Source organism: Microcebus murinus, chromosome 4 (assembly GCF_040939455.1).
Source record: "Microcebus murinus isolate Inina chromosome 4, M.murinus_Inina_mat1.0, whole genome shotgun sequence".
In the NCBI taxonomy this organism is placed as follows: domain Eukaryota; kingdom Metazoa; phylum Chordata; class Mammalia; order Primates; family Cheirogaleidae; genus Microcebus; species Microcebus murinus.
In genome coordinates, this window is record NC_134107.1 from 60,832,129 (window position 1) to 60,843,087 (window position 10,959).

The following is a 10,959-nucleotide window of genomic DNA, read 5'->3' on the forward strand; positions in this document are numbered from 1 at the left end:
AGCATATGAGCTACCATGGAGCCTCAAGACGTGGCATTTATCTCAGAGAACTTGCCTCTGTCTGGTCCAGGGCTTTGAGTATCCAGTTTGGTTTTGTGCACATCCCAGATGAGATATGGCACTTGCAAGCATATTCATGTGAACCATTCTACCAACAGCTGATCTGAAAACCAGAATCCATGCATTACTTTGTTTGCTCATCAAATTTTTACTGACACTGCGCCCAGGCCTGGCCAGATCCCAGGCTCTAGATATAATGAACAAAACAGGCTTGGTCTGGGCTCTTACAGAGCTTACTAGGAGAAACACATAAATGGACTATTCCAACCTAGTGATATGAGTGTTATGGTAGAGGATGTACAGTTGCTATGGAAGCAACTGGGAGAGGCACAACCCTGAAGGATGAGGCATTTAACACAAGGAGCTGGCAGGGAAAGGAAAGGGAGCAAATGATTGCTAGAGCAAAGACTCAAAGAAACAGAGCTAAATGTGAACAGAACACAAAGGGAAGGTTGATCTTGGGCAGGAAGAGGATCTCCAGGTAGGATGGCCAGGACACATAGGACTATAGGATGGATAGGAGGCAGGTCTTTCTTTCTTTCTTTCTTTCTTTCTTTCTTTCTTTCTTTCTTTCTTTCTTTCTTTCTTTCTTTCTTTCTTTCTTTCTTCTTTCTCTTTCTTTTTTATAACTTTGATATATTCGACAATCAGCGGTTAGTTCTCATCCACATTGACTGTCTGTAGATTTTTGAAAGTGGTAACAGGTACATAGCTAACCAAAGTATAGAGCTTGTTTGGTGAATCTTCATCCTCATTACGTTTTCTGGACAACCGCACATGGATAAGGTATGAGACATTCATCTGGAGTTCCCATCTCCTTCATGGCAAATTTCTGGATCTCTTCGCGTGCCCGAGGGGTACGCTTCTTGAAGCCCACTCTATGGATGCGCTTGTGAATGTTGATGGTGTTTTCTCTGGTCACCACTTCGATGATGGCAGAATGGCCCTTCTTTCACCACCCTTCTGTGTGGGAGCCCTTCTGCTGGGCCTAAGTCAGAAAGGAGGAACTCGAGGGATTGTGGGAGAAGGAAAGCAGCGGTCGCAAGTACAACTTCCGGGTCTCCTGGAGAAGCCGGCGGGGCTGTCCGCAGGCAGTTCTTGACTGGACAATCTGTTTGGGGAGCAAGGGGTTGGAAAGCAGACTGACTGCAGAGAGTGAGGAGGAGGTTCTGGGGTTCAAACTTTGACAAAGATTATCATGGATACTTTAGGAGAATGAAAGGCATACTGGAATGAGGAAATAGACACATGTCACCTAGACGGATTAGAAGTCCTGTTGAGTGCACCACTGTGACTTTATTCTGACCCTAGCATGCAAGGTTGAGTGCTCTGCTGCAGTGTCCACATCCCTAGTGGAGACATAGAGTCAGGCAGGCAGATTCTCCAGGCTCATGGTTTCAGCAGCCTGGTGCCACTGACCATGGAGGTGGTGGATGAGGAGGTGAGTGAAGAGCAGACAGAGATGACAGATGGAGGGGAAAAAACCTGTTCCAAGGTTCCTCATCTCATTGAGGGCTGTCACCAAACATCCACCTTTGAAATGAGAAACCAGGGCATCATTCTCAATTCCCCCTCAACCTCAGTCTGTCTTCAATAGGTATCAGGTCCACAGCTATCTATTAATATCTCTTTGGTTCATTTACTTCTTTTCCTTTTCCCTGGTCCTTCTGCTGAGCTCCCACAGAACTCAGTTAATTCCATGATTATAGGACAGGTCACTTTGCACCAGAGTTGTTTTAGTGCTGGAGTTAAACACTCCAATGGCTTCTAGGACCAAAAAATAATTGACTTTGAGGCTGCCGGGGACTGTGGCACACTGGAAAGCCCCTTTCATCTAACAGGGATGGAGAGTGCTGCCATGAGGAAATGTGGGCCCACTCTTTTGCTAGAGCTTTGTTCTTTCTATATTCTTAAGAAAAACTTGAAATAGTTATACAGAGAAATACTCTGGTTGTTAAATGAGGGGAAACTACTCAAATTTAAAATAAAATGATTGAAATGTTTAGGGGTGAAGTTGACTGATGTCTGCAACTTACTTTGAAATGCATCAAAAATGAGTGTGAGAAGCTAGAGGGATGAATAGATATGTGATAAGGCAAATATGGCAAAATTTTAATCATAGCGCCTAAGTGATGCATATCTGCACAGTTTTTTCAACTTTTCTGTATGCTTGGAAATTTCCATAATAAAATGAAGGTGAATTATTTTAATTGAAAAAGAATTATGAGCACACGAGCCACTACTCTGTGGCTTCTGTTACAAATTGTAATAGACTTTATGAAGTGTGGTAGGAGTAAATGAGTTAACAACATAAGGGGCACAGAACAGTCCCCAGGACACTAAATAAACATTAAGTGTTATTATTATCGTTTGGTAAATAGGAAATGGACACAGATTGGAGGAGAAGGGGGCGTCTAAATGAATTTCATTGAGAGGCTTTCAGGAGATTTTCATTACAGTGTAGACCTGGAAGTGTAGGAACCAGGGTTCCATGTTGGTTAAACTCTCGTTACTGTGTGAGCTTATATCTGTAATTTCCACCTCTGCGCCTCACGTTGCTCGTTTTTTAAACTATGAGACTTGGAACTTTAAGCTCTCCCTTGCAGTTCCGAAGAGGGCTCCATGGGACCCCTTTCCTCTTTCTGCCTGCAGGCGTCTCTATTTCTCTTCTCTCCCTTAAGGCCTTCTTTTCGTAAAAACTACATTTCCCATGAGGCACAGGCGAGACGTCGGCGCCGCGCAGTTCTTTGCCGTCGCTCCGCGTCCTTTATACCCACTTCCGCCCGCGGGCTACTTCCTTTCTTTTCGGCGGCGCGCGGCGGCAAGATGGCGGTGCAGATTTCCAAGAAGAGGAAGGTGAGCTTCTGCAGTCTGGGCGCGGGGAACTGTGGCCCCGCGCGGGGTGAGGGCTTCCTGAGGTGCCGCCATAAGACGCGCAGCTCCTTGCCTTGCTCCGGAGAGCGGCTTAAGCTGCTTGGCGTTCTCGCGGGCTGCGGATGGCGGCGGATTAAGTGGTAGGCCCGAGCCTGTCGGGCGTTGTGTGGCCAAGGAAGGGAGAGTCAGATTTCCGCGGCCTTCCAGTGGAGTGCAGAGTACGGGACGGCCCTCCAGTCCCGGAGAAGACATTTTGTGAGCATTTTTTGGTCAGAAAAGTTGGTAAATGTGCAGTAGTTTGAGGGCTGCTCCATTTCCCTCACGTGTTATAGCATGGCTTTGGGATGGGGCGGTAGCTGTGTGTTCTTGCCTTCCTACTCGTGTTTGGGTGAGAAGTTTGAGCTTTCTGACTCTCAGTTGAAAGGCTACCAGTGATTGCTTGCTCCATCTGGGGACCTGGGAAGAAAGCTTCCTCAGGTTTAATTTTTAGTTATTTCATGGGAGAGAACTGTGTAAAAATCATTATGTTTAGAAATAGACGATTTCTCACTTTGTATGTGTATACAACGGTGTTAAAATTAAATCTGCAACGCTCTTGTGAGTTAGGATTTGCCAGCTCTATTAGAGGTAAGCCCACAGGTATGGTAAAAGAGACCAGGTACCTGGCTGGGATTCTTCTGACAATCCCAAGTTGTGTCTGTGAGACAGCTTATGTCTTCAGTCCACTGTTCCTTTGGGAAATTAAAAGTACAGTGTCCCTGCTGTGCTGAATAAAGTGTAAATGGGCCATTTTAGAGCAGCTTTTGTTTTGCATGTGTAAATAAATGTAAACGATCCCTCTTTTTATAAACCCTTCAATGAAGAGATGATGACGAGTCTGATTGGAGGTGTTACCTTTGTCCAGGTTTCCTATTCTGTGCTGTGTTCTGTGGCACAGTTTAAAGGGCCCTGGTTGAAGTAACTTCCTAAAGATGACCTAGAGGCATTTGTCTGAGAAGGGTTACTGCATTCCTGTTGGAACTAAGGGTATTGAAACCATTGCTAAGTCATTTGTTGGAAGCGTTGAGTTTTGACAAGGGATGCATTGACTGATAGACTAGGCTGGTTCAGGGGAAAGTGAGCCTACACCCATGTCCTAATTTTCAACTTTGTTTTTTTGCTTAGTTTGTCGCTGATGGCATCTTCAAAGCTGAACTGAATGAGTTTCTTACTCGGGAGCTGGCTGAAGATGGCTACTCTGGAGTTGAGGTCCGAGTTACACCAACCAGGACAGAAATCATTATCTTAGCCACCAGGTAAAAACTCACTTGACTGGCCATCACCTATAATTGTATATACTGAAAGGGTGGAAATTTACTAGGTGCTCTTGGCACAGGTCAGAAAGAATTCTCAAAGTTTAGGATAGAGGTCCAAAGTTAGTTTGTTTTCTCTGGAAAGAAAGGAGGTCCGGAGAGGGATTTCTCCGCGGCACTGAAGAAATCTGGAGGGTAGTGCTAGGCAGTTGAGGAAAAGTGGCTGAGTGGCTTTAAAGGTTAAAAATGGCTTTTTTTTTCTTCTCTCACTGCTTCAGCAGATTGTTAACAGAATGGCTGCGAAGCAGTTACAGGTGCTCTTTATTTTTTCTCTGAGGCTGGCTTTATCTGAGCCCTTGGAATTTGGTTTTTGGCAGGAACCAAAGTGGGGAGTTAAGTTTATTCTGAATAAACTTAAGGGGATAACTGGGGAATCTGGCCTTAGTGACTGTGATTCCTTCTTAAAATCTGCATTTTAAAAAATTTAGCTTGGGCTTTTGTCATCTAAAATGTGTATTTTGTGGCAGATGAATGAGATTTAAACTTACACCTAGCATTTTGTGAGTGTCATGAATTGTCATTCCCTCCCCCCCAACCAGAACACAGAATGTTCTTGGTGAGAAGGGCCGCCGCATTCGGGAATTGACTGCAGTAGTTCAGAAGAGATTTGGCTTCCCAGAGGGCAGTGTAGAGGTGAGTGGTTCTGGCTTATGTCAGAAATAATGGCTCTTTAAAATGATACTTCTAAAAACACTCAACATCACCTTGGAGAAATAATTAATTTATTCATGATAAATAAATATTTCAAATGGATCAGTATTTTGTTGAAGTTCTCTTAATGAGCAGAGGGCTTAACTTACAGGCCCATTCTGCCAGTGTCTCTGGTGGTTAAAGGGTTTTACATTCAACTTGGGTATGGAAATGATGCATGTGATGGACTGATTACTATCCCATTGGTCTCCTTGGTGTGGCTATGGGGGGGGCAATGATTCAGTCTGTGTCACAGTGTATTGTGTGTGGGTAGTAGAAATGATTTTGTACTTGAGGGATACTTAAATAATACATGCGATGGTATAGAAAAAATGCTTTTATGACAAATGTATTGCTTTTTAATTGACGACAATGGTGAAGGTAACAGGATGTGCCTTCCTTCCTTTAAAGCTTTATGCTGAAAAGGTGGCCACGAGAGGTCTGTGTGCTATTGCCCAGGCAGAATCTCTGCGTTACAAACTCCTTGGAGGGCTTGCTGTTCGGAGGTAAGTGTGCTGAGACGCGATGGTAATGCCCTTTTGTGCTTGATCCTATCAAAAGGCCTAGAAGATACGGTCTTGGCGTTTTGTGTGGATCAAAATACAGTGTGTCTGCCGTTTTGTTAATTTAGCAGATGAACTATTAAGAAGTGGCAGGAACTGCTAGTCTCTGAGGGTTGTAACAATAGAATACTGCTAATATACGCCCTCATTGAACTGACAAGCTAACAAGACTACTAAAGAAGCAAAAAACATGTAGGGTGGTCAGTGCTGGAATGGAGACATGTTCCGAGTACTTTGGGAGTAGAACAGAATTGTACAGGGAGGGTACCAACTCCAGTTGGTCTTGGTGAGGATGAGGTTTTAGAAAGATCCCTGTAGGGTTGGACAATGAGAAACAATTCAGCATCTTACTAGACATGTGTTATTTATTTTTGTTGTTGTTGTTTTGAGACAGAGTCTCACTCTGTTGCCCTGGCTAGTGTGCCCTGGCATCAGCCTAGCTCACAGCAACCTCAAAACTCCTGGGCTCAAGTAATCCTTCTGCCTTAGCCTCCTGAGTAGCTGGGACTACAGACATGTGGCACCATGCCTGCCTGATTTTTTTCTATATATTTTTAGTTGGCCAATTAATTTGTTTCTATTTATAGTAAAGACGGGATCTCGCTCTTGCTTAGCTGATTTCGAACTCCTGATCTTGAGCGATCCACCTGCCTCAGCATCCCAGAGTGCTAGGATTACAGGCGTGAGCCACCGTACCCAGCCCTGGGCATGTGTTATTGATGGATATTTTGAATGCCGGTTTCATTGCTTAGAACAATGGTTCTCAAAAGCTTGGTTCCTGGGCTAGCATCCCTGCCATCACTTGAGACTTGTTAGAAATAAAAATAACTCGGTTTCCATCCTATACCCACTGAATGGAAACTGGGACTGTGGCCCAGCAATCTGTCTTGACAGGCCCTCCATGTGGTTTTTGCACACACTAAAGCAAGAAGCACTCCAACACTTAGATCTGGTGTTTTCTAATGTGGATCATTATACCACCTCTCCTTAGGTATAGGGATTAAATGAGATAATGTGAAAGGGCCTGGAGGTGGGTAGTTATCCAATTAGCATCTCCCAGTGTGTAAATGAATGAGTTGGGTAGGGTGTGATATTTTAAAACTTACCAGTTTTATAGACCTAAAAGTATTCCTTTCCCCCAGCATTCTAATATTAAGGTAGCCAGGATCTTAAATTGGTTAGGTTTCCTGGTAATCATGAATTCTTGATGTTGAAGAATATTTCAGTAAGCCATAAAAGGACCACCAAATTGCCTGTAATTGGCCCGGAGTAGGGCCTTGACATCAGGGGTTTTTTTTTCATATTAGTCTCTGAGATGAGTCTGATATGCACCCAGGGTTGGAAAGTACTTGGTTAGAAGGAACTTGATGTACATTCCCTGAAGAATCTTACCCTAAGATTAGGTATGATAGGCATGGAAGAGAAATGCTATTTCTTGGGACAGACTCTGGTCATATTTATTCTCCATTAAAGGATCATTGAAAACAGTCAGTGTAGACTAAGTCTTAATTTTGTTTTTTAAACTTTGTGAGGTGGGTGAATAAATTCTGGTATTCTTTGGTAGTAACTAGGTGTCTCTCGTTCTTCCAAAGAGCTTGCTATGGTGTGCTGCGGTTCATCATGGAGAGTGGAGCCAAGGGCTGTGAGGTCGTGGTGTCTGGGAAACTCCGAGGACAGAGGGCTAAGTCCATGAAGTTTGTGGATGGCCTTATGATTCACAGTGGGGACCCTGTTAACTATTATGTTGACACTGCCGTGCGCCATGTGCTACTCAGACAGGGTAAGCAACAGCTGGGAATGCTTAGAGCAAGGGGCACATTAGTGGAATAGATGTAGTTTTCTATAGATTCCTTGGTATTTGAGGGGATTTATCTTGGAAGTAACTGAGCATGTTTGTATCCCTTGGGTTTACTGAGTAGCTGCATTGATCTATAAAAATGGAGTTGCTGAGATCAGTCATATCCAAGAAAAGTTGGTTTGTCATTGTCTTGGTCCTCTGTGTACCCTTCAGTGATGACACGATGACGAGTCAGAAAGGTCACATCCTGCTCTTGGTCCTTGTCAGTACCATGTTCTGTGGTGCTGTGCATGGGTTCCTTTTGCAAAGGTGTCCTGCTCATTGATTGATTTAGAGGCATTTGTCTGAGAAGGGACCAGACCCAAGGTACTGTTCTTGTGTGTGTGTGGGCCATTGCAACCCCAGCTACATCCTAACTGGTGTCCTCCAGGTGTGCTGGGCATCAAGGTGAAGATCATGCTGCCCTGGGACCCTACTGGTAAGATTGGCCCTAAGAAACCCTTGCCTGACCATGTGAGCATCGTGGAACCCAAAGATGAGATACTGCCTACCACCCCCATCTCAGAACAGAAGGGTGGGAAGCCAGAGCCGCCTGCCATGCCCCAGCCAGTCCCCACGGCATAACAGGTAAGTCTGCAGGGGCCTCTTGGGGCAGAATAGGGTTCTTCCTATTCCTTTTTCTTTCTGTGAATACTTGTGTGCTACACTGTGGTAAGCATTTGGTAAATAAAAATTAGATTACATTTTGCTTTTTATGGGAGAATACAGGCTGGCGCCTGGGGCCTATTTAACCCACAATTCAGTTGGGAATGGTGGTGTTTGCCTTTGTTCTCCCAGGAAAGTAGTTTACCACCATATATCAGATAGGAATTTTCATTTGTTGTTCTCCCTTCATTTGCTCAAGATTTTCAAGGCACTCTTGCTAGTAAAAAGCTATTCTTTCCTTTAGCAACCTCTGTTAGACAGTAATACCTAGCGTCCTATGCCCAGCACATCTTGTTTTTTGTTTCTAGGTGTTGCATTTCTAAGTGCTCTGTGTATTTTATTTAATCTTGATGCAAAGCCTAAATGGGAATGTGTACCCATTTGTTAAATTAAGGAACTTGGTAACTCAGGTAAAGTTTCTCTTACTTTTGTGCTTTATTTGGTTTCAGGGTCTCCTTGGCAGCTGTATCTGGAGTCTGGATGTTCCTCTGTAAAGACATTTAATAAAGTCTTGTACAAAGACACAAGGCGAACTGACTGTACTGTATATTCAGGATTCAGACTGCGGGTGTCGTGTTGGCTTGTGGAACATTACTTATCCTTTTAGTTTTAACCGTACTTGTGGTATTTGCAAGGAAGGGCCAGAACTAAAAGACCCAAGCAGAGTTAACCAGAGAAGTACCCTGTGTCTTGGGGCTGATGGCTAACAGGGCAACGCCTTGATTAATTGTCCTGTAGTTCAGGATTGTAGGCTTAAAAGGAGGATACTTAAGATGATTTTTTTCCCTGATGCATAATGAAGTGCATATTGCACATAGAAAGTAAACACAATGGCCATGTTTTGTTATTTCTGTGCTATGTTCTTTACGTAGTCATTTAATCCTCAGCGTGTCTAAAGTGTAAAAGAAGTTTGCTTGAGCCACTGAATTTAAGCCTCAGAAGTAAATTTGTCTAAGCAGTATAAAGCTGCCATTAGAATCCTCATTCTTTTTTTCTTTCTTTCTTTCTTTTTTTTGCCTTTTGGAGACAGGGTCTAGCTTGCGTTGCCCAGGCTGGAGTGCAGTGGTGGGATCAAGCATTCCTCCTTTCTGAGCCTCCCACAGTGATGGGATTACAGACATGAGCCATTGTGCTGCCTAGATCCATGTTCTGAAAATGTTTTGAAGTATTTTCTACTGGTACCTGTATTTTACAAGAAATTGGATGCTCTCGGGCAAAACTAGTGAAGGACAGGTTGGCTTGAAACTCCTACAAGACTAATGATAAACCAGATTCTGATTGATCACAGAGAGAGGAATTAGCAATGACAGCTATCATGGGCCTGAAAGGCCAAAACAGTTGGCTGCATCCTGGTGGTGATGTGGCCTGGCTGGTTAAATGACCCTAGCTCCACAGACTGCCTTAGGTGCTGTTTGATTATCTGGTTTCCTTCTAAGACTCTGAGCATGATGGCAGAAACTGCACATGATAAGGGCTTAATATTTGAATTAATGAATTATCTTGAGAGCACACTGACAAATGGATCTGTCCCCACTCCCTTTTTAACTCATAATCATAAACACAATATAAAATTTATCATCTTAACCATTTTTAAATGGATACTTTCATTGTGATAGACGCTGTCAGCCCTCTATATCTGAGGGTTCTGAATCTGGATTCAACCAACTTTGGATCAAGAAGACTCTTCAGAAAAAAGTAGTTGGTTGTGTCTGTACTGAACTTGTTGGCTCTTTCTAAGTCATTCCTTAAACAATACAGTTTAACCACTATATAGCATTTACATTATTTCATTAAAAGTAATCTAGCAAAGATTTAAAGTGTAATGTTGCCTAGGTTCTATGCATCTGGGGATTTAGGTATACAAAGGGGGTCTTAGAACCAATACCCCACTTACACAGAAGGAAGGCTGCTGTATATTAACGTTGTGCAACGGGTCTCCAGAACTTCATCTTGCTGATCAGTCCTCCCTTTTTGAAAGAGCCTTTGATGTCTTGTACTGACTTCTGTCTTAATCACATCACTGGTTTTTGTCAGTTAGTGGAGTGAGACCAGTAGTCTACTAGAGACACACCTCTACTGAATAATCAGTGGCATAGCTGATGTATTAATGACCCATTTGTTGGGTTTAGGGAGTGGGATCATTTTGTTTGTAGTATAATATCTTGTGGCTAGGAACTACAGCTGGAATATGAAACCCACATTCTTAAATACTCAGAGCTTTCCCTCAACCTGAGGTGACATGCTTCCAGGATTGAGCCCTTTCTCAAGCTGATGAATGGTTTATAAGATTTTATTTATCCCTTATAGGTAAAACTATTGGCACTTTATGATTTTACTGAAAATGTTAGTATTTTAATTGAGTTAAGTTTCTTTATTCCTGTATTTATTTCTGAACTTAGTAATGGGATAGTTTATTTGTGACAGGATTATTTATAGGGAAAATAGTTTAACTAATTTGAGCATCTATAGATTACTGGGTATTGGGATCAGGTTAAAACCTGGTCATCTGGCTGGGCGTGGCTCATGCCTGTAATCCTAGCACTCTGGGAGGCTGAGGCAGGTGGATTGCTCAAGGTCAGGAGTTCGAAACCAGCCTGAGCAAGAGCGAGACCCCATCTCTACTATTAATAATAGAAAGAAATTAATTGGCCAACTAATATATATAGAAAAAATTAGCCGGGCATGGTGGCACATGCCTGTAGTCCCAGCTACTCGGGAGGCTGAGGCAGCAGGATTGCTTGAGCCCAGGAGATTGAGGTTGCTGTGAGCTAGGCTGATTCCACGGCACTCACTCTAGCTTGGGCAACAAAGCGAGACTCTGTCTCAAAAAAAAAAAGACCTGGTCATCTAAGATCTTAGAGTCTAGTACTGGCACAGCCGGTCACAAGTATTCATAGGTTAGGTGATCTTTTAAATT

At 43.3% G+C, this 10,959-nt stretch overlaps 1 protein-coding gene, 2 non-coding genes and 1 pseudogene across 3 annotated transcripts; 3 read left to right on the forward strand and 1 right to left on the reverse strand.

Moving 5' to 3' along the window:
* Window positions 1–714: 714 nt before the first annotated feature.
* Window positions 715–2,553, reverse strand: LOC142870541 (large ribosomal subunit protein eL31-like; annotated as a pseudogene).
* A 282-nt stretch (window positions 2,554–2,835) lies between these two features.
* RPS3 (ribosomal protein S3) lies at window positions 2,836–8,569 on the forward strand. The gene is made up of 7 exons (XM_012744905.3): window positions 2,836–2,916; window positions 4,099–4,229; window positions 4,826–4,919; window positions 5,388–5,482; window positions 7,132–7,319; window positions 7,768–7,964; window positions 8,492–8,569. Exons 1-6 carry the CDS (start codon window positions 2,887–2,889, stop codon window positions 7,959–7,961), a joined length of 732 nt encoding a protein of 243 aa, XP_012600359.2. The 5' UTR covers window positions 2,836–2,886; the 3' UTR covers window positions 7,962–7,964; window positions 8,492–8,569.
* On the forward strand, window positions 3,787–3,933 carry LOC142870794 (small nucleolar RNA SNORD15). Its single transcript, XR_012919127.1, has one exon. It is a non-coding gene; the product is annotated as a small nucleolar RNA SNORD15 (small nucleolar RNA).
* LOC142870793 (small nucleolar RNA SNORD15) lies at window positions 7,545–7,690 on the forward strand. Its single transcript, XR_012919126.1, has one exon. It is a non-coding gene; the product is annotated as a small nucleolar RNA SNORD15 (small nucleolar RNA).
* Window positions 8,570–10,959: the final 2,390 nt, after the last annotated feature.